Source organism: Cavia porcellus, unplaced genomic scaffold, assembly GCF_034190915.1.
Source record: "Cavia porcellus strain 051 isolate PalLab524CR breed Dunkin Hartley unplaced genomic scaffold, mCavPor4.1 scaffold_11, whole genome shotgun sequence".
NCBI lineage: Eukaryota > Metazoa > Chordata > Mammalia > Rodentia > Caviidae > Cavia > Cavia porcellus.
In genome coordinates, this window is record NW_026947494.1 from 6,676,161 (window position 1) to 6,700,199 (window position 24,039).

The 24,039-nt window shown below is 44.9% G+C and overlaps 1 protein-coding gene and 1 long non-coding RNA gene across 4 annotated transcripts in view; one reads left to right on the forward strand and one right to left on the reverse strand.

Annotated features, from left to right (window-relative positions):
* Sema5a (semaphorin 5A) overlaps window positions 1–24,039 on the reverse strand; it is a 455,270-nt gene that overhangs the window by 133,346 nt on the left and 297,885 nt on the right. For all 3 annotated transcript variants that reach the window (XM_003466703.5, XM_063257960.1, XM_063257961.1), the window contains 2 exons: window positions 5,681–5,966; window positions 1,675–1,810 (listed from right to left, as the gene is read on the reverse strand). In XM_003466703.5, coding sequence (XP_003466751.1) covers window positions 1,675–1,810; window positions 5,681–5,966 — 422 coding nt within the window. The remainder of the gene's footprint in view (window positions 1–1,674; window positions 1,811–5,680; window positions 5,967–24,039) is intronic.
* LOC134478052 (uncharacterized) lies at window positions 1,703–6,868 on the forward strand. Its single transcript, XR_010050394.1, has 2 exons — window positions 1,703–1,838; window positions 3,913–6,868. It is a non-coding gene; the product is annotated as an uncharacterized LOC134478052 (long non-coding RNA).

The following is a 24,039-nucleotide window of genomic DNA, read 5'->3' on the forward strand; positions in this document are numbered from 1 at the left end:
AAGGACTTTCCTAAAAGTAATGATTTATTTTCTCCTCCATATATGTTTAATACCTAACATGTATGTACACAAGTATATGCCATGGGAAGACACCAACCAGGTGGTCGCTTCTAGTCACCTATATCAAGTATGCAGTAAATAACACACACTGATTGATATTTCCTAAATTTATCCCTAAAATATTCCTATGCTTTTGTATTTCACCTTCTACATTTTCTTGATGAGACTATAAAGTGATTGATAACTTATCCCCAGAAAGCAGTGGGACAGACGACATGTAAATTAGTCATCTTCTCAATCCCATATGTTTGCAAAATGTAATGATAAGAAGAAACCAAAAGCTGAAAATGATTATAATCAAACAGTGCTTTTTAAACTCCAAGTACAATGTTAAGTGATTAAAAACTTTTAGCCTTCTGGTTTACTCAAAAACTAAAGGTTTTAGGCTTTGGATGACAGACCAGCCAGAGTTTGAAGGACCCCACCCTTAGCGGTGATGGTTGGAATAGGCTGGGATCTGAGGGCAGGACATGGGATACCAGTTGGACCATTCATCTGCTGTGATCCTGGCCACATCTCTGCCTGTGGCTCAGTGCCACTCCCTGTAGGTAATGTAGTCTTCCTCATCACGGTGCTGCAGCCGGCGTGTGAAAGGACACGCGTGAGACATCCAGCACAGCGTTTGGATCTTGGGAGTGCAAAACTGTATGCCCCAAATGATGACAGTCCTGGGACAGCTGACACACAGGGGAGCCTGTGCCTCAGCCTGACTAGATGTGGAGACAGAGCCTCCAAGACAGTAACTAGTGTTCAATGAGATGGCAAGGTGGTGCTGTGACTCAGTGGGCCTGGTGAGCTTAGAAAAGAGGACGAGGCAGGAGAGACATCTCTGCCTCCACCAAAGGACACAATAGGAAGCTGGTCATCTGCGAGCCAGCAAGACCAGCCTTGCCAGAAAGCGACCCTGCTTTCAGCTTGATCTGAAGCTTTGAACCTCCAGAACTGTGAGAAAATCAACAGGTCTTTCTTTTTATAACCTTATGATCTATGCTAATTTGTCACAGCAGCCCAAGCAGACTAATCCATCTGCTGACTGACCAAAGGCTGGAAATCGCTTCTTCTCCTTGAGTTTCAGCTAATTCTGAACATTGGGAGGTTGGGTAACTTACAAAAGCCTGGATGGTGTGGCCATCCAGGAATTTTGTGACGGAAGAAGAGTGACCTTCGGCTCTGCTGCTTTTCCCCTGGTTGTTCCGACCCCATTCCAGCCCCCACCGGGGATCTTGCCTATTTGCCAATTAGAGCTCTAATCCTGTTTGTGCCTCTCCACTACTCTGTGGCCTGGGCCCTGTTCATTACAGAGTCATTCATTAGGGACCAGAGGTCTGGGGACACCCAGTCAACATCATTAGTCCTAATTGAGCGTGGATTCCTAATCCACTGCAGAAGGCTGGCCTTTTTCAGCTTGGCGTCAGGCGTTGCAACCCACAAAAGGGCCTTTTGTGGTCCAGGCGCCAGGGTTGACAAAAAGCTCTGTCCTGTCTATTGACACAGGCCAAGCCGAGCACAGCACTGTCCCCGAGGGACAGGGAGAGCGTGGCTGCTCTGAGCATGCACCCAGCACAGCTACCCAGGCTTCTGCGCTTTGCATGGGTGCCACCCCCCTGAACTTGCCTGGAAGTTGGGGTTGGGGTTGGGATAAGGCAGCCAGGCCGAGCGGGAGTTCTCCTGGAACTTGAAGGGCCCGTTGAAGGCCTGCGAGATGGCGCTCAGGTTGAAGATACACACAGCCGAGGCGGCGATGCTGTTCCTGGAGAGCGGGAAGAGAAGAAGAGAAGGTAAATGATCAGAGAGCCCAGCAGGGCCAACCAGCCACCAGTGCCAGGGCAGCAGGGGGACTCAGGCGCAGCTCCTAGACACCTGGAGACTGCGGCCTGTCACATCCCATGGGGGTGACACAGGAATGGAGCATGGGCTCACCTGTGAATTCTCTATACAGAGATAAACATTTAGGTAGTGAAACAAACAAGTGTGGGTGGCAATCAGGACCCTCGCAATGCTCCTGGGGGAATGGTTCACCCAGACAATGGAGGACAGCAAGGGACGCCTCTTAGATTCTGGGAAAAGGACTTCGTCCCCAATGGACAGAGCCCTCGTCTGACCCCTCTTACATAGCCCACTCTGCACCCAAATCTGGTTACTCAGCTGGAAGTGATAAATCTCCAGATATTTATGTTACATCATCATCCTTCAAAAAATAACCAACTTAGAATATTTTGCAAAGAATGCCTGTTGCACCCTTCGTGTTTTTTTTTTTTTTCTTTTAAAGATTTTAAATTTGAGGGGATCAAAATACTGACAGGAAATCTTGAAGCCTTTATTTAGAATTCAAGCTTTGCAGTCGAAGCTGTGAATGAAGCTCTGGAAGGTCAGAACCCTTCGACTAAGCAAGGAAACAGCGAAATATTTTGGGTTAATTTTGCATTTTAACTTCAGCTGTGGTTCTAAAGGGAAAATGGGGGAAATAGAATATAAATGTATTTTCCATATTAATGCTCTGAGACAATAAATGTCTCCTCATATTGACTGTTTTTCTCACACCGAAGGAAAACCACGAGGCTCTGGGGCTGTAATAGCTCACTGTGTTTGTTGGGTAGTCAATAAGTACCAGACATTGTCCCAGGGGCTTCCATAATTCCAGGCCACGTAGCCCCCATAAGGTAAGAGACCCTCACAGATTCAGAAATGACATGGGCTCCGTGAGGACGAGTCTCTGGACCCAGTTTGGGGAGCAGCACCTGCCTCCCAAAGAGAGCTCCTAAGACCATGTGCTTCATGCTTTGCGAGAGGTGAGAAGCAGACTATTGAAAATCTCCAGCAAAGTGCACAGATGATACGAGTGGTTTCCGTGGGGAGCCCTGCACCAGGAGTAAGTTCAGGATGGAGGCTGTGTGCTCCTGGCACCTAGTGCTGGGCAGTACGCAGAGAAGATGCTACACATCAGAGTGTTCATGTTTCTACTCTGACTCCTCATTAGCCTTAGAGCACAAGAACGTGGTAAGTCCAAGCTCAGCAGCAAAGAAGAAAGAGAGTCTCAACAGGTGACTGCTCTTTGGAAGGACAGGAAGTCAACTATGCTGGATCAAGAATGGCCAGGCACAGGCTGGGTCCCACCCGGGAGCTGGCCTCGGGCCACGCTCGTGACAAGCCTGAGGAGGGGGTGCTCCTGCTGACAGCGCTGAGAGACACTAATCTCTCTTCCAGTTCTCAGATTCCAAGAAGAGCCTGGCGTTCCTGATGGGTAAGCAGCAGCCCAGAGGGACTGGGCCCTGGCCACTGTCCACGGAGAGTTCAGCTCATGCCCTGGATCTTGTGCTGCTGCCTGGTGACAAGGCCCTAGCCTCTGGCTGTGAGAGCCACATTTCTGATAGCTCCATTCGCCAGCTCTGGGCAGGGCTGATTTGGGTGTTGGGGTCAGCCATCAGCTCCCCTGGATGTCCTAGTGGTTGCAGGCCAAGCACACCTCACTGGGAGTGGGGAAAACTTAACTTCTTTATTGGTGTGTGCTTTTGATACATGATTATTTTCACTTTGGGGAATTTAGATTGATCAATTGATTGACTGACAGATAGATGATAATCTTGATTATTTCTAATGCCTTCTCCTCTCCCACAGATCCTCTTCCCCATCTCCAAAAAGTCTACCTCACCTTTCCTACAAGCTATCCTTTATCTTATGCTTTAGTTTATTTATGTTTTGTGTTTCTTATATAAAAGAATCTATGCAATGTTTATCTTTTTCTATCCCACTTATTTTACTAATATTATTGTCTCAAGCCCCATCCATTTTCCTACAAATGCCTGCAATTCATCCTTTATGGCTGAATAAGCATTCCACATTTTCTTTACCCAGGCCGCCATTGCTGTGTACCTCGGAGGAGAGGTGGACAGGTCAGCCATCTGCTCTGAAAACTCAGTGATTATCTGCACTCAGCAGAGAAACAGCAGAGCTGGCCACACATTCCCGGCATAGAAGCTGTGTGCTGGAAGCTTCTGAGGGTTACGGATGGACTACACAATCAAACCATTGGTGATAGTTTGAAATACTTAACAAGACTCTTAGAATGGGCTATCCAGCATCTCAGAAGAGCTCAGACTGGATAGTTACATAACTTTTGAGATACGGTTTTCGTTGTTCTTTTTGTCCCAAGCAGGAGACCGAGCAGCCACACAAGCCAAGCTCCCATGGTGTATAAAACTGACCTCAGCTGAACAGCTGCACATTTATCTTGGGCAGGCTGCACTATTTCTTAAAGAAGGTTTTGGAAAGTGAGTCAGCTTCAGAAACCAAAAATTGAAACTTGTCAAGGAAGGAATATAACCCCTGGGGTGAAGAAAGGCAGATTTATAAGAAGAAGGAGAGCTACAGAGGAAGGCGGTGGGCATGGTGACATGCTGCCTGTGTTTCTAATGTCCCCTCAGCAAGCAGACCCCAGAGTGTCCCTATCCAGTGAACATTAACTCTAGGCACTGGAAAGAGCAAGCTGACAGCTAACAAGGAAGTAAGTGGCAGGAAAAGTAAGTGACTGTGGAAATGAGATTCATGGGCAGGCTTGATGCCAAAGAGATTAAAACACACACACACACACACACACACACACACACACACACACACGTAAGGAGGAGCAGAGCAGCATCATAGGGCAAGCGCCTGTCCAGACCACCCGGGATCAAGCATCATCCCGGATTCCCAGCAGTCCTCAGTGCTGAAGCCAGGGCAATCCCTAGGGGCACTGTCACCCAGCACAAGTATCAGCACTTTGCACATAGACAGTTTCAGATCCTCTGCCTTAAACACAAATGTTTGGCTTGTGTCATAATTGCTAGGTCTCCAGATTAGAGATTCCAAGGTAAAGACCCGAAATGGTGGTGACCTCTGCCAATCTGAAAGGGACTATATATAGCTCAGGGTCTGCACTGCTATTTCCTGGGGAGGGGACAGTGCTCTTGAGTCCATGCCCAGCACACCGGCTAAGGAGAGCACATGACTGCGGGATTATGTGTGACTAGCTAATAGAGAGAGTGAATGACAGCCCTGGAAGCTTCTCAGGCTTCAGCCAGCCCAGATACTACCCCTCTGATCTTAAGAGTATCTTTAAATGAGAAAAAAAAAAAATGATTTCTGATCAACTGTTCAAAGGATAGCCACGAGGAAATGACAATGTGCATCTCACGGGTATAAAAGCAAGCAAGAATTATGTTATCTTGACTATCAGACTTTCCAGAAGACACTGCTTTCATTATGCACAAATGCATGACTTGGACACAGGTAAACATACATCTACATGCACCAGCAGTTCAGAAAGTGTGTGGAACACCCTCAAAAATCAGAAAGTAGTGATTTATAGCAGAATAATTTGTTATTATAGTTACCTGAAAGCAAATTAAACGTTTTTAGATTAATTTGATTGTCCTAATGTCAGTATCAGAAAGCACATATGTTGCCTATTACTTCATTCATAGTGAAATATTCTCTTTTTTTGCTATTTCTTGACTGTAAGCTCAGTGACATAAGAAAGATTTCCTTTAAGGCAACTTAAAACCTTCAGAGGTCAAAGAACAACAAGGCCTATGGGAAGTGAGGGAAAGAGAAGAGAAAGACGTTATTTCAGGCCACATACACGTTGGTGGTGAAGATGCCGTAGATCAGGTCCAGCTCGGGCAGGAAGAACGTGCTCTGCAGCTCGTGGTAGTAGAAGGGGACCTCCCCGGGCCGGGAGCAGTTCAGACGCGCCTTCATGAAGGTGGTCCAGGTGTCCTCCAGGAGGAAGCGTCCCCCAATGTCGTTCTTGCAGACCCGAGCAGCCCTGGAGAACACTGTCTTCCCGCAGTCATGCTCCACAGCATTTTCTCGGAAGAAGAAGTAGGTGAAGTTCCCGATGTCATAGGAGGACACGAAATTGGGTTCTGCAAACAGGGGACGAGAAAAATCTCAGCAACCACATACTCTTATTTTTCCATATCACTTTCTTGGCCTTTCTTCCAGAAGACAGGGTTTGGTTTAAACAATACCTGGTTCCTACAGAATAAATGAAGACCCAGAGTGCTGGTGACTATCCACATTGGGAGCCTCGGGTCACAGACACATTCTGAGAAATGAAAAATCTACAGTGAGATTTCACACTCAGCCACACTGGCACTAAAGCTAACATGACACACCACCAAATGTGAGCAGAACAAAGTAGGGTAATAGCCCTTACTTCATTTGCAAACTCTTATACCATATGCAGAAATAGGACAAAATAAGATTAAAAATGAAATATGATTTAAAAATAGAGTCTACAGTCACATTTTTGCATAACACTATGAAACTCTCTGACTTGCATATATGTACATAATGCATACAACTATGATATAACTCATATGCTTTTAAGAATTTTAAAAATGTTTAAAACTGAATCAAAAACTCAAATTGAAAAGGTAATATCTCCAAATTAGCTTTCACAATTTCTGTTACTATGGTGATGGTGTAACTGTGAAAATCAAGCTTTATTCTCTTATTTCTGGGTCACAAGGGGAGCCCATTGAGATGAGGGAAGAATGTTGAGATGGATCCATTATCTGGATACATTTTGGTTTCAAAATTACTTTAAATATAGGATTCATAAATGTGGAATTTATGGGAAAGCCTTGGTTTAACAACCAAGCTCATTAGGAAATAGAAAACAGCGACAGAATTTTACATATAGGACTTGTTACCTTTTCAACTTGCTTTTTGGGTTCTTTGGTAATAGAACATATACCCTACCAGACTCTTGAGATAGCCTTATTTATTTTTAAAAATCCCCAATAAACACGTTTCTCACAAAGTGTTACATTCGATCCGCAAGTGTCTGAATTCATGATGCCATTAGGATAATAATGGCGAAGACCACTGGTTTCCAAATTAATGGAAAAATGGACAACAGCTCTACCTGCAAGGTCAGATTTTCAATGACAAACACATTCTTAGAGCACTGCTGTTTTAACCTGAGCAGTTTTAAAAAAAATGAACAACTTTTCAAAAGTTCCATTAAAATGGACAGGGTGACCATCAGCAGGATTTATTATTACTGTGGGCCTCAGAATTCTGGAGAGACACTTGAGGCGCAATGAGTGGCATATCAGAAAAGCATGTTTTAAGAATGTAAAAAAAGTCCTGAGAAAATCTTGAATTCTTGTTCGCCATGTGTCTCCCAGAGAATTATCTACAGAAGCAACTCTTAAAAGCAAAGACGTGAAACATCTCCAAAACTACATTTAGTGCCTAAAAAACAGTCACTTGAATGTCCATTTCTAAAGAGAAGGCAAAACTATTTCACAGGAGACTCTGTACCCAGGCTCACATATGTAAATTACAGCTATATCATTATACTAAAACCAAACCAAAAATCCTCCTCACCGTAAACCATAGCAGCGAACTGTCTAAATGGAGAGAATACCAAAAACACAGGGGCAGGCTGTGTCCAGCCAGAACCAGAGTTGCACACATTCACAAGGCAGGAGGCACAGCCCATTGAGCTATCCCAGGTACACCCACCAGTGTTTGCTCTGCAAGACATCTAGGCATGAAAGGCACATGGTAAACAGCTCTGGTACCTTCAAGAAGTCTCAAGCAAGAAAACAACCACACACACACACACACACACACACACACACACACACACACACACGAGCAAACACTCACACCCACACACAAAGACTTGCCATGGCTTCTTCCAGTCAGATTTATAACAAAACAGCAAAACAGCTAATACTTATAGATTAATGATCCTATGGTGTCAAGCTGTAATTGGTGCATAATATCCACACCCCCCACTAAATTCATAAAAGCTTGAGAGGTAGTGTGGTGTACTCCTTAGCTATGCGTCTCTGGGAACAAACATCCAACATTTGCAAAATAAAGGAGGAGGAGTATGTATGTCGATGCTTTGAGAGGTTTTAGTCCATCCTCTGCTGGCTCCAAAACAGGAGCACCATGGTAGAAAGGTCTAGAGGAGCAAGCTGGTAACATCATGGAGCCCCAGAAGCAGAGGACATGGGAAGAGAGTCCTCTGCAGACACCTCTGCCACCTGTGTCTCACCTTCTCCAACTGGGCCTCACCCCCAACAGCCCATTCAGCTATTAACACAGTAGATTCATCCACTGATGTGTACAAAGTCTCATGGTCTAACTGCTCTGCAGGAGTCTCTTAATCTGGTCTAACTGAAAAAGAAAGATTAACCTGTGCAGGTAGTAAGATTCTTCCCATTTCACAGATGAGGACCCCAAAGCTGACAGACTTGCTAACTTGCTCCAGTTCACATGGCTACTAACCAGAGTGGAGTGAGGTAAAGAAAGCCCCAAATCCAGAAACTTGGACCTCAGAGCCATGAGCTTACCACCACACCACAGCGAACACGCAATAGTTTCCAGGGGACCATCTAGTATACTGACTGTACTTACAGGTGGGATCGGATTTCTAGACAGTTCCTTGGGTCAGAGTCATAATACTCCACTGGGAACAGTAAACAGGTTTACCTGGGCAGAAGCTGAGGAGAACTAGCTAGAGGGCAACATAAATGTGCAGACAAAACTTTAATCACAAATAGTGGACACACTGCTTCACAAGAGTAGGAAGAAGAGGCCAGGAATGCAAGGACTTATTAAACTAGAGCGGAGCTGGAAGATGTATGACCAGCCCCAGAGCTGGTATTTCAAACACCATCAAGACAGCCTCAGTGCGCCAAGTGACCACTGAGCAGTCTATTCGATGTCCGTTATCCACTGCTCTGAAATGCACCCTAAGCCGATTCCTAACTCGGGGAACACTGAGGATGGAAGCAGACTGTTCTATAGCTGCCTCATTCCACAGAGAACCTCCCTCATCTCTCCAAACCTTGCAAAGCAATAGTGTAAGGTTATCAGTGTGCATTCAGATAGAAACGCTCAAATGCATTTTGTTCTTGCATGAGAAAAAATCCCTTGAATGTGTAGGGTATATTGTTCTCTGATTCACTACACACCATGAGTCATGTGGTCAGGGAGTTAAAGTAGATTTGGAAAGCCATCCTGCTGTCCTACACTGACCCTTCCAGATGTGGATGGGTCCCTGGCTGTGTGATCTGCTGTTAAGGGAAAAAGTTCCATTTCTTGGAAAGCAGAGCCTGTTGAAATTCAGCCAGTATCCTGTTTCTTTTCCAGAAACAGTAAAAACGTAGGAATAATTGTTAAACAGCCAATTATCTTTTGCATTTATAGATATGAAGAAGAAGGGGAAATCTGAATGACACCAGGCAGCATCCTGAGACTCGTGTGGCTTTCCTTCCGCTACTTAAGTTCTGTCTTTTTTAAAAACGAAATTTACTCAAACTAGGATTTGTCACTTGTAAGTGAACTGAATAAGTCATAAGTTAGTTATTGCCATCTTATTTGTAGCGGACACAAATGCATGACAGAGACTCAAAAGATCTTTTTATGTATCATCATCATCACAGCTACAAATGAGTAGAGCGTGTGCTGCAGACTAATTCACAATAAAAACAGGCATGTCCACTTATAATAAATGCATGCAATGACAGCTGTATTTTCTCATATTTGCAAATCATATTGAGTTACAGATTGCAGAGTGGCCTACAAAACGTGTCAGATTATTAAGGACCATATTGTAACAATTTTTAATTTACATCTTACTTACACAATAGACCACGCTGATGGGAGTACAGGGAAGCAGCGTCATAAATAAACAGGAATGATGAAAAAAGCATCAAGAATTTTGAGCATGTAAAGCCAAACACTGATAATACGAATCAGGTCTTCGAGTCTGTAGTTTTTCTGTCTTAGTACTTAAAGCATCAATGTGGTGATGATCATGCATAGATTGTTGACATGGGAAATTTGTCTGATCAATAAGAATGGATATGAAGAATTTGCAGTTTTCCACCTCTGTAAGGCATCTTGCGAGATTCCTACAATCTACCAAAGGTCACTGTGCACTCCAAAAGCCACAAGTGCAGGCTGGGAAACAATCATGCATATGGACCGTGGTGCAGCTTGCCTGGCCTGGCCTGGGGACCCCTCACCACTCTGTCTTCGCTAGAGACATCGGGTAGCACTGGAGGACTGTTTCTCAAGGCTGTAAGGATGCAGAGGGCTGGACCTCAATAAATGAGGGCCATCATCTCTGTTTTGCAGCTTGCTCCTGAGGGCGCCTTGAATACTGCAATTTTACAGCTAACGGAACTTGCCATAAGACAGTGACTGATGAAACACACACGGAACCACTGGCGAGTGACCACAATGTGAGGAACAGGGCTGAGTTTTCAAAACAAAAAAGTTTTCACCAAACTGAAGAACGTGAGTTGATAAACCCATCTTTACAAGCCACACAGAGCAAGAGATATTTTCTGTTCCTTCACTTGCTGGGATCCATCGCTGTGAAACCACTTCCGTTCACATCTGCAGATCTCAGAACTAGTCTTGCCATGTACATTGTTTCTTTTGTCACAACTACAGCAGCAAAGGGTGGTATTGAGGCTTCCAAAGTAAATCTGATTTCACTAAGGTATTTAATAGCATAGATAAGTCAACTAAAATTAAATTAAATGTGGTGAAAAGTCATTAGTGGACTGAAAAGGTTTTTTTTCCCTCCTGAGATTTCAACAAAACAACAATTATGCGTAGAGAGATGGGTAGGCGTGTGTGTGTGTGTGTGTGTGTGTGTGTGTGTGTAATGTGTATCACATACACGGGTGACTAAAATTCACATATATATGGCTCAATACTTCCACCTACTGGCTGTATGAACTTCATCACGTTATCCAACAGCATATTTTCTATTTTCTTTCATGTTAGAAAACAACAGCACGCCACAGAAAGTATCACTGTGGGAGTCAAAGGTGAGGGATCTGACTGGTAAGCATCAAAATGCAAATTACCTTGTCTCTACCATAACTGTTTCACTGTATACAGTCACACAACCACCCGTCAGTAAACAGATCATCCATGTTTATTTAACAAGCAGATTCCTTTTCCATTCCACATACCAGCTTTGAGGGCGCTGCTTCTTTCACAGTCAGGCACTGAATTTGGTGGCAGGGACAGTGCTCCAGGTTAAGCCTTGGCTGCCAGCCAGAGCAGGCACCAACACCAGAGCTTCACAGACTGGATCCCGTGGGGCCGCCCTGATACCAACGTGTCAGTTGGTAAACTGATGGATACAGCTCATGTTCTTGGGAACAGCGTGAAGGAAAGAAAAAAGACACAAAACAATTGGTGCTTACACGGATGACCAGGCCCGGATGGCCAGCTCAGGGGTGGCTCTGAGAATAAGAAGGAGGGGTTGGGGAAGCAGCAGGTGTGAAATTAGACAGAGCCACCAGGTCGCAGGTGCGAAGCGCACCCTGCAGGAAGGGGGCAGCTGAGAGCAGCTGCCCAGGAAGGGTGGGATGGGAAGGAAGCCAGTGGAGAGAGGAGGAACCCTAGGACAGGAGGCTTAGGGCCGCGCCAGGGCAGAGCTTGGATTTAGTAATGCTCACTGAGAGATTCAGATTGCCGTGTGTCGTGCTGGTGATGGGAGAGCACTGAGAGGGGGATGGAGCACAGAGCCACACACAGTCTGGTCACCAGTTACACAGCCACAGGGTGAGCCCTGCATCTCCGGTGCTCTGCCTGGGAGAAAGAACAGCCCTGCTGAGGTGTGTGCAGTCCCACAAACGCCCAGTTCCAGAATGCAATTTTCTCTTCCTTTTTTGAGGGGAATAGAACTTGTGAACTAGGTGTTTTATGTTGATTTGCTTAAGAAGGAGCACTCTGAATCACGTGGCTTCCTCCTTTAAGGAGAATTACACCTTCATAATAGCGTATGCCCTGTGAGGCCAGACCTCCCACCAGAATACTCCGCATTTAGGTCTATGAGAGCTTTGCTGCATGAGACTTGTGCAATGTTCCGGCTCTAAGTGACAAGCGCCTGGGTGACAATCCTGCTGATTACTCCATTCGCAGTGCAAAGCTTCGGGCTGACTTTCCACACTGCTGGGAAGCCGCCAGCTCACAGTCCCTGGGCTTGCTTAGTTACGAGGCATTTCACCCATCATCCTGAACATTTTCACAACAGGAAATTTCTATCTTGTACGCTTATTATTTTTTTCTGATACTATTTTAAATGTATAGACCCACTTAATTTAGGAATTAATAATTTATTCTGGAGAATCAATGCTTACAAGTTTTGTTCTTAATTGGAATGCTGAATTGAGTGCAAAGATCAGAGGAGAATTTTAGTGCCCCTAATGTATTTTAAAAGATTAAAAGCCAAAGGTGATGAGTTTGAAGGAAATACTAAGCGGCAACATTGTTCAGTCTTTATCAAGCCCCTGCCAAGAGGCTACAGCTGAAGAAGGAACCCATGTCTGGATCCTGCTTTATTCACGGAGTTCATGGTGAAAAAAAAGATCACACATGCATAGAGCCAAGGGCCAGTGCGTAGCTGTCAGGGGCCACTGACCAGGGAACCACAGTGCTGGACTGGAAACAGAAGACCACATGATCCACTGAAACTCACAGAGCTGGACAGGATTCTAGGACTTGGACCACGAGGATGGTCCCAAAAGGGACACTTGGTGAGAGGGAAAGGAAGCGTATCAATAATGAGTTCAGGACATCAGGTGGAGCGCAGCGCAAGGCTGTTCCTAGGAAACTGCTATCTCTGGACAGTGAACAGTGAGCAGTCTTCCTGATGGTTTGTATCAGCACTAGCAAATGCCTACGCATTCAGTGCTGTGAGGAACAGCTCCTTTGTGTGGACCATTTCAGTGCAATCTCCCTGCAGCTCAGGATACAGATTTAAGGCCTTTATCCCTCAAACACAGTGTAAAAAGGAAGGGCCGATTCACCCATTCTCCTTTGCAACTGTGCACACTGACGTCCATAGGGCGCAGATGAGGACGGAAGCTCTGTCCAAGGCTGGAAAGGGCCCGCAGCTCCGCTGCCTCCACACACTCAGTGCTCAAGGAACCTGCTGTTTTCAAAGACCAAATGAGAACAGGGTCTCCGGTCCTTCACTGAACTTCTGCAGCCATGAGGGTTGTATTAAATCAATGCATGGGCTTGTTTTCATTTGGTTCAATAATGACAGTTAAGCCCTATCTTCATGGAATGCTTTAAATATAATCGATAAAAAAATCCCAGTGTTTCCAAAAGTCCTTGCATCCCTCTTCTGTGGCATGTTGAGTTGAAATATATGCACCTCAGAAGAGAGAGGCCAGTTATGATTCCTGTATTCCCCAAGGGGGTGACTGGACTCATGATGGGGGAAGGATGCAAGCTGCAGGTGAGACTATTTTCAAATCCTGGCTCAGGTTCGCATCGGCTATGGCTCTTGTTGGAGCAGTGTATCTGTCTGAGTCCCAGAGTGCTCACACAGAGAATGAGGACCATAGTGCCAGCCTTGCAGACCGCAGCAGTCGCAGGCGATCTGTGTGTGAAGCCTCCTATCTACCTGACATGTGATAAGCAGCCCTCGGCCCCTGGATTAGTAATTAGAGATAACCAGGTTCTCCCAGGGGCACCAACAGGCAGACATAGGGGGGAGGCCATGCCCAACTATGCAGCAAAGGCGATGTGCTCAGAGCCTTGTGGTGGGGGTTGACCATGGCTAGAGGCTGGAAACAAGTGTTTCTTATTGCTTGATTTTTCTGGCCTTGAGTTAAAGCCATGCCGAGTCACTCTAGATAGCTTAAACTTCATGTGTTAGGTAATTATGAAGAGCCCACAGCCTACAGTGGTGCCCACCATAAGCGTCTCCCCAAGAATCTATTTGAAAAACTACCATGCTTGGATTCTCTTCCTTCAAAAATGTCACAGTCTTCCTGCCCAGCCAGATACACTTCATTCCCAGTCACCACTTGTCTTTGTTTGCTTGTTCTCTGTCCTCCACTAAGGAATTTCCAGCTACAGCAAATGTCAGTCCTGAGATTGCCAGGGATTTACACCTTCGGGGAATTTAGCTGTGTGAACTCTACTAAACTCTTCCTGCCTCCAGCGTGGGGCTGTGCTCCAGCTGATGAAAACCAGCATCTGCACCCAGGGACAAGCACTGACCCCTACAGAGCACCTTTCCAGGGTAAATAGAATATGATTCTGCCTTCAATTACACACAGAGGGGACTGTGTTACCCCAAGCGATGTATCTTGGCTCATTAGAAGGTTAATAATTGCAATTAAAAACTTCAAAGAGTCTGCACTGGCTTAGGTAGCACCACCAATGTATCTCAAACCACAAAAACTAAAGGTGGTTATGAAGTTTTCTTAACTAGACACAGAAGAGCTCAAAAAAACTATTAAATTGAGAATGACATGCATTTAAAGTAAGTTCCCCTTCCTAGCAGGTCATGGCTGGAATCTCAAGAGAACAGAGGAAGCTGTGCATTTTCTAGGTCAGCACAAGAGGCAGGCCTCCTCTGGCAGCGGGAGCAAGGCCAGGACCCTGAGTAGTAACCATTGTGCCAGGGTGGAGTTCATGTCAAGTTATTAAAGCTCAATCGAGAGTCACTTTTTCAAGTTCCTGCGGAGGTTTTACACTATGCCCAGGTACACACTTCCTTCAAAAAGCACAAATGTAATTTGCATGGTATTAATTTCAAGGTAATATTTTTCCTCTTTTCGTGGGTTTATTGTTTCCCCAATTTGCCTGCCAGTTTCTTGAAGGCAAGTTTTACAGCTTCTCTATTTTAAGCATTGGCTATTAAACTTTTATTATCCTGCTTTACAGTAATCATTTAATAAGGGTTATTAACGATAAATATTTTAATGCGTTAAAGCTGTTAAGGAATTTCTCTAAACACATAAATTTGTTTTAAGAGCAATTTTGACACAGGGGAAACTCTGATTTTGAAACATATTCATTATCCAACACATAACTTAATGTGATAGATTCCTCCAGAATGTTACTCAATCAGTCGTACTGCCTTGGATAGTTTAGTACATAATGGCTGAAAGGAGGGAGGGTACAAATGAGATGGGGGAAGAAAAAGAACAGATTTCAAATTTCAGACAAGTTGGGTTCAAACATAAATTTGTTTGCTGGTAGGATTTTGTTCATTTTTAAACTCTGGATTATAACTAAGATGCAGTCTATTCACAAAGCTGTATAGCAAACAGAAGTCAATTATTCATTCATTGTCTTTGTCTGTTTAGGCTGATGTAACAAAAATAAAGTGGAACCTTGATTCATGAACTCAGTTTGCGCTGCAATTCTGGATGAAAAGCAAACTGGAGAAGAACTAAATCAAAACACCCATAAGGTCAACATTGAACCTAAATACTGAAATCAAGTCAGTTTTTTCCAACTCGGTTTGCGACCAGAATTGTGAAAATGTTATGGCCAGCAACAATAAACAAACAAACAAAATGCACCCAGGATTTAGAGGCAGACTTATTTATATCAATGGGCATTGATCAGGATCATCCCCAAATTATCTGGCTCTGATCTCTAGTGGTCTGCAGCTTATATAGGATACGCAAGCAGGAAGTACAGAAGCAGAATGGCTTGTCAGTTTGGGGAGTGGTTTACACAATGTGCATCATACTGAGCATTGCATCACAGTGACAGCTGTTTCTATAACACAGAAGCAACTGTAACTGTTGCAGGAACTATTATCTGGGTAATAGCAGAAACTGAAATGTACTGACTGGTGCATTCTGTAACATTTTCAGTTACAAAAGAATTAAGTTTCTGAACCAAGGAACCACTATAGCAGGGTAGCTTTAAAATAGAATAAATTCACTTTGCCAAGGTCTGGAGGCTGGGACCTCTCCAGTCATGGTGCTAGAATATTCAATGTCTAGTGATGTCTTATTAGGTGGTTCATGGATGATGTGTTCTCTGTGTGGTTTCACATGATTTTAAGGAGCCAGCAGCTGTCTAAGGATTCTTTACTACAGTATTAACTCCACGAGGCTCCTGCCTTTATGACTCAGTCCCCTCCCAAAACCCCACCTCTCCTGCCCTCACATTAGGGTTAGGACTTCACCATATGAATTTTGGCAGAACACAGACCACAGTATACATTAACCCATTCATTTATAGATCCTTCACTGAGTGCTTATTCTATGACCAGCACTATTGTTAAGTAGGTAAAATAAATCAATGTGCATAATATGCTCCGGTCATAAGAGAATGACCTTCCTGATGGAGAAAGGAAGAAATGTGCTAAAAGACTGGCATCATGAAGGTTAAAAACAAGCACAGTAAGAGGTCATGTGGGTTCAATGGCACTGGTGTGATTTTTAAATGAGGTGATGAAGGTAATTTCTCACGCAGATGTTGGAGCAGAAAATCGCAAGAGTTGAGGGAGTGGGAGAGGGAAGAGCTTTCCAGTTAGAACAGGGTTCCAGCATCTGGACTAGATGCTCCTGCAGTCTGTCTTGTAAATAAAGTTTTCTTAGCACATGATCACACTTAATTCATTTATGCATTGCCCAAGGCTGCTTTCATGCTACAAAGGCAGAACTGAAACAGCACAGCAGAGATGATGTGGAATGAAAGCCTGAAGGCTTCGCCCTGTGGACTTCAATAGGAAAAGTTGTGAAAGAGAGGGAAGGGTCAGTGCCACAGTGCAGTTTCAGAGACTGAAGCAGAGAATCTGCTAGGAGGGAAGGACAGGAAGGGAGTGGACAGGAGCTGGTAGCACTTCTGCTTTCTCTGAAGTAAGTTTGTAAGTTTGAGGCAAGGGAATCCCTAAGAGTTCCTGTCTTCTGGGAATAACAGGCAGTACACCAAGAAGGGGAAGAAAATCCCAAGTGTGTCAGGGGAAACATCTTCAGCAGAAGCTGCAGAGGATCAGGACTGAGCCAGCAGGAAAAACCTCAAACGATGGAGGACAGGAGAGATACCATCTGCAAAGGATGAAGTGAGGAGATTTGAACATTTCTTGGCCAGCAGAGTACTGTGGGCTGAACGGTATCCCTACAAATTTAGGCTGAGGACTAAACTTCTCATTCTCCCAAATGCAATCTTATTTGAAAATATTATCTTTGCAGATGTAACCTAGTTTAGATGAAATCATAAAGTAGAGCAAATCAGTCAAGGCTTCTGACCTTAAAAGCACAGGGTCCTTTAGACAAGAGATGCAAGAAGATGGACAGCAATTCAGGTAGGGTCAGGAGGGACGCTACTACAGTCCATGGAAAGCCTGGGAGAAGCAAGGTGGGGCCTCCTCTCGAGGCTTCTGAGTGTATGTGGTCCACTCAGCACCTTGATTCTGGAGCTCTAACACTCAGGCCCTGAGAGAATATATTTCTGTTGTTTGGAGCTACCTAGTTTGTGCTACTTGGTTCAGCAAACCTTGGAGACAAACAGGCACTGTGTACACTGTCTCAAATGCCACAGCTTGGAACTATGAAGCAAAGTTGGCCTGTGGCTGCTGGGGGAGGGTGCCCGGTGGGTGCGGGGCTGGCACAGTGAGCTAATAAATAAACACTAAGGGCTGCTCTGCTGGTCACTTCATCAACTGGCTGGAAGTTGGTTGGGAGAATTATGCAAAGGACTGACTCAGCGTGTGGGCAAACTCCGTCACAGGATTGAGTCATCAGCACTCAATCTGGATACAAAGTCTGCTGCCTGCGGTGGGCAGGTGCTGTCCTCTACACTTTCCTGCTGAGACAGTTTTCTTCCCTCAGCCCAAAAAGGCAGGGAGAGTCTGCAAAGCATCAGAGACAACAGAGGGCATTCTGCTTATCTTAGGATGTGAGCAGCTGTCAGTGGAATGACAGTCACCTGGGGGCTACAAGACCTGCTGACACCCAGACAAGGTGACTGGGAGGGGCCAGGCAGGCACTGAGAGTCCTGGGACCAGGAAGATGTGGCTGCGAGGCAGAAAGGTCAAGAGCATCAGAGAATCGCTAAGGAGACCACCCAGGGTAGGTAAAGAGAACAAAAGAGAACACGGGACAGTGCCAGCAACTGAAGAGCGGGGCTCAGAGCAGGCACTCACTTCCTTTCAATTTACCATATGCCTCCTCTGCATCAGACAGTGGACTGGACCTGAGGGTTTCTGGTGAGGACCTTTACTCATCAGCAGCTGAAGTGTCAAGCGCCTAATGTTCAACACCTTTTCACGGCTTTCATTTTCCTTTTACAAAAACAAGTGTGGTAGCCAACGATACCTAGTTTACAGAGGAGGCCAGGCCCATCTCCGTCTACTCCAAGCCTCCAGCTCTGCCCACAAATGTAGCTACAGGCTAGGACAGGAGCAGCGCACTATCCCAAACATTGGGTCTGAGTACAATAAGGTCAGAGAACCAGAAATGCGGGTGGGCAGGGGTGAAGGGGAAAGGGAGTGAGAAACCATGCCTTGGGAGAGCGGTCCTGGAGAGGGGCAACGGAAGTGTGCAAAGGGCTGCTTAGTGCATCACAGGACTCCTGAAGGAGGACCTAGGTCCTACGGCAGCTGATCAGGCTGGCCAAAAAGTTCAGATTTCACCCTGAAGTCTACAGCCTGGCTGAATCCACTTCGAGAAATAGGCCTTTCACCAGCACTACTGTGTTGGTTCACATCATCATTAAGAATAGTTAGCTTTCAGCATTATAACACCAGAGATTTTATAGGAAAATCCAAAGGTCTGACTTATTTAAAGAAATCGTAGGGTTGGCCACATGTTCTGGCACTGCATAAAGGAAAGAAACAAATTTGCCACAGTCCCCAGCACCGTAGGTGCATAGGGACCTGCTGTTCTCACTCACACTCACCAGTAAGAGCTGCTGTCACTTTCACACACAGTGGGGACTCTCCTTTCATACACAGCAGGAAGCTCTGTAAAGACCAGAAGGGTGTGATAAGGTCCTAACTATTCAGAAAATCAGTTCATTCCTAGCAAGGAACCTGCAATGTGTGGTATAATGAAGCTGCTTGGTTCATAGCATCCAGGTAGCAGAGCAGAGGAAAGTGCCAAAGAGGAGGGGATGGGACTCACATATAGGACTCAAGGTCACAACTGCGTAACTTACACAAATACATGCAGAAGTGTGCTTTACCAAACCCCAGGGCATTTCTTAATCCAGCTCAGGTGACATACAATCATTATCTGTCACTTCCCATCCTTGACAACTTGAACATGAAATGCATCTCCTTAAGCCATAATCTTCAAGTAAAGATAAACAGCAAGTTCATAATCCTGCTTGGTATGACGCAACTATCTAGCACACAACCCAGAAATGCACAGGTCCTTCTCTAAAGTCTCAACAGTTCCAGCATTTTTCAAACATCTAAGTCCAAGTCTCTTCTGAGACTCAAGGCAAACTTCTAGCTGTGAACATCTGTTAAAAAAAAAAAATCATGTAATCCCAAGGCACAATGGAATAGGCAAACATTCTGATTCTAAAAAGGAGAGGTAAGGGATAGAGAAGAATCAGACCAAATCAAGACCAAACCCAGCAGGGCAAACACTAAGTTGAGTACATCACTATCCAGCACCTGGGTCACTATCCAGCACCTGGGTCATGCACCTGGGATATTAGTTCCAGAGGGCCTAGGCAGTGCCCCCCCCCCCCATGGCTTTACTGGGTACAGTCCATAAAGCTTCTCTCTTGAGATGGTTTCACCAATGGCCCATAGTTTTCCTCAGGCCCCATTTCAAATCTCTGACCTTTCTGGTTTCCTGGGTCTCTACTTCACCTTTGGCTTCATGTCCACAATTCACGCACTGTGCTCTCAGGGGCTCCTTGTCTGTTCTTGAAAGTCTTCTTTGAAGTCTGTGTGGAAGTTCCGGATCCCATAACTCCTGCATTCTGAAGTCCATGAAACCAGCTTCTCTTTAATGACATTGAGCACAAAGAAATGAGTCCCAAGGATGCTCTTCTGGAGCTGGGTGACAGTGACTTTCTTTGCAAATGCAAGGTTCACATGTGTGTACCCTTGAACCTGCCATCGGTTGCTGATTCCTGAGATGCCTTCAAAGAATTCCTTTTTTAAAAAAAGAAAAAAAAATCTTTCTTCCTCTGCCTGTACAAAGTCCTTGGATTTTATTTGTGACACTAATCACTTTACGGACCACATCTCCTATTGCACCAGTTTTACACGTGGCTTTTGCAGCCAAAATTTAAATTTTTCAGAATTTTCTTCTAAGTTTTCTTTTCTGTTTCTCAATATAAACCTGGCTTAAAGCACTCAGCAGTACCCACACCACAGCCTGAACAACCTTGAAATCCTCTGCTAGATCAATTAGTTCACTGCCCTTAATCCTAGTTTCTCACAGTCTCAGGACAGGGGCAAACTACAGAAAATTTTGTTCGTTTGTCTGTTTGTTTGGCCAGAGTGTAACACACATGGATGCTGATACAATTCCCAGGGAAGTTCTTGCTCCCAGCTGAAACCGCTTGAGCCGGGTTTTACTGTCCGCATGCCTGTTGGCACTCCGATCTGCTGTGCTCCCATCAGAGGCATCTGTCAGGCTCTGCTTACCCAGCACTCAACAGCTTCCCTAATCCACATCCCAGAATATTTCCAAGTCCCTGCCACAGACCTGTTCCCAATGCTTCTAAAACACCTGTCAAGTAAAGACACAGAAAGGACCCCACTTCTTTGGTAACAGTTGTTTTCTATATTAGTCCACTTTCTCTCTGCTGGAAACTAAGAGGTAACATTCACAATTTTATGGAAGTAATAGTTAATTTGATTCATAGTTACAGAGGATTTGGTCCATAGTCAGCTGCCACCAAAACAGAAACATGGTGGCAGAAGGATCTGAGATGTGCAAGGGTACAAATATCACGCAGAGTTGAATCATAAAACCTGTTGGAGTTGAAAAGTGTACACTGAAATTTTATGGTTAAGTGGCCAGAGGCCAGAATTCATCCTGAATGGAAGATAAATACACCAGGAACAGCAGTAGAGGAAATGGCATCACAGGTGTTAGCAGGAGAATGAAGAATCCCAACGAAAACAGGCGAGAGGAGCCAGATGCCCTCCCAGGCAAGTCCTTGAAACCCTTCCGCTGGGTTTTCTGTCCCCTAGGTGTGCAGGTCTTCCCAGAGCAGCCCAGGGAGGGCAGAGGTGTGCCTGCTCTTCTGAGACACACAGGCAGTTCAGCAGAATGCAAATGGTGCCGGCACAAAGGTCTGAAGGCCGGTCTGCCGCACTTACTCTGGAATTACTTTCAATGTCTGCAGTTGCACTAGTATCTCACATGAACAGCATCCCACAGTGAATAATACGATAACATCGTTATGCTCACCATGACCAAGTTAAGTGCTGCACTGGTTTATTCCCCTACCCATGGACACCACCAGGCCCCAAAATGGAAAGGATTCCGCCCCATGTGAGAAAAGAGCCTGAAGTGTTTGATAGGACATCCTTAAGGTGTTACTTTTGAAAAAAAAAAAAAAAAAAAAAAAAAAAAAAAAAAAACAAACAAAAAAAAACCAAAAAAAAAACCACGCTCATGATTTTGCTTATGGCAAAGCCCTTTTAGCAGGTAGTGAGGCTGAGTTTCTTTTCCCCGCCATGGGACACTTTGGACTATAAAGACTGACAGTAAGTAGAATAACTTTAAGGCATACAGAATAAAGCCCTGTAGCCAACAGGGGATCATCCATTGAGTTCACGGGTTCAGTTGAAATCAGTTCAGCAAAGTGACACAACTGGGAGGAATCCAGTTGCTACTTCCTTAAGGACACAATTCAAAAGACAACTGAGTAATCCACTTGATTGGCTTCTTGCAAATCTCCCACTTAGAAAACAAACAAAGTAACAAGCAAAAACCCTGCACAGTATATTTAGTGGCCTTGAAACTGTAGCATTTTCATGAACAATTAATTAGGTTCTAAGGAAAAAAATCCATGAACAACTGAAGCCTCAAACTCCAAATTCTGACTTCGTGAGGGGGTACTGTATATCGACTCTGTTCCTCCAGAGAACTCTTAATACATTTGTCAATGCCTCATTTCTCCAGCTGTGGAGGACCAGCTGAACTACTCTCCTTGAATACAGAACAATTATTTCTATTTTGGCAAGGCCTGGCCCTGTCTCTACGTACTGATGTGTGCAGAACTGGCTAGGCAATCTCTGTTTCCCTTCAACTGGCTCTGAGCAGTGTGAATAGGGCTGGCTGAGGTGTTGTTGCTTAATCTCTGAAGCCAGGTGACAGTCAATGTCTTCCTGCCCTGTGACTCTCTAAACATAGTTGAGCTAGCAGATGCAGAATCTCTGCTCCAGGGCTGTCAACTGGGTTCCAGCCTCGAGATGAGATAAAGAGGCTACAACTTCCCAGGGCAGAAAAGTTTGCACCTCAGAGCTGAAGCGCAGGCCCCCTATACATTGAATGCTGCCTCAGCTGTGCTGTGCAGCTTGGTCTTCCTGCATATCCTTCTCTCTGCATAGTGCAGGGGTGTGTGCAGGCCTCCTCCCCAGCTCAGCTCACGGTACTCAGGTATCTCCTGCCATTCACACAGTCACTCATCCTCAGCCCTCCCTTCTTCATGAATTAATAAAATCAGAGGCAGGCCCTGGATAGAGAGAGGTCTCTGCTCTGATCCTTTGTTCTTCATCCTAGCCAGACCTAAGGACCCCATGGTCCCCCACAACTATAAATGCATCTTAGTGTCTTTATTCTTGCTGTGGGTTGCACTGAAAGTGGTACACTGGGGTTAACTCGCTAGAATTCCAGTAACTTCTCCACGGGATTACAAACACAAACTTCCCAGACCACTTTCGAGGATGGGAAAGGGATCTCCATAACCAACATGAATGTCCTGGAAAAAGATATATGGTAGTTTTACTATATCCCCAACAGTCTGCTTCCTAATTGAGATGTGCCTACGATCATTGACTTTTGTGGGAAGAAATAATAGATGGAGTTCTAAATCAGAAGACACTGTGGGCAGCTTTCCAATATCATTATACATAATCTCCCACATGGAAGCACAGTCACTCTCTCTCCTTCTGAGTGGGACATTCTGTGTACTATAAGCAGGTCTCTCAAAGGGACACTGTGACATTTTAGCTGGTTATATTGTCTGGCAAAAACCAAATGTTATGTATTTATACACATAAAAATAAATATGTATAAGTAGTAAGTCAAAACCAGTAGCTCTCAACTAATGGCCATTTTTTCCCTGGGGGATATTTAAAAATTCATGAAACTTTTTTTTTCAGCTGGTGTTACCAGCTTCTTACTGGCACAGGGCAGGGATTCTGCTTAACATGCTGCACATACAACACGGACAGTGCTTCTCACATAATGAGTGGTGACCAGGCCCCCTCAGCAGTACCACTGAAGGGGAGAAACTCTGGCCTACTTAGTGAACGTGTGCTGGAAAAATAAATCTTTACAGATCTTCAAATATCAAAATAGTAAATACTGCAATAGCAAACTGAAGAGTGTATCTTTATGTAAATTTGCAAATAAACACTATGGCGATGGGTAACACAGAAAATACAGACATAGCCTTGTGTGGCCACTCGCACATGCTTGTGTGTACACAGACCCGGAGGACTAGGTTCTAGCCAGCACACACAAGATTTTGTATTCAGCCAACCTCAGCGTAGAAGGCCAGAAGCCTGGTCTTGTTCCTTCAAGAGTGGGTGATCAGTTTCTGACCCAGAACTAAAGGATTTTGTCTGCTTCTACTTAGGAAGCACAAACTGAGTTCCAATGAAGTAGAACTGGATTCCTCCCATTAGACACCATTTCTTAAGAAAACAGTGCACCACTTTTTTTTTTAGAGGATACTGCAACATCTGGATGCAGGCTTTCAGGCCCAGCAGTGATTCTGTACCCATGCTGAGGGCAGCCAGCTTGAGGACCAACCCAACAGGCTGTGGATGACACACTGAAGTGGTAACACTAAACCTGTGTCAGCTCTGAGACAGAGCCATCCGGTTCCCAAGGTGCCTTCCCGCACTGCAGGACAAGAAAGACAAGTGTTTGGATTGCCAAGTTCTTCCGAGTTATCTGTAGCTGAATGCATTCTTTTACATACTGTCTGAAAACATTGTGAACTGCTAGTACCTTGTTTCAAAAGACACAA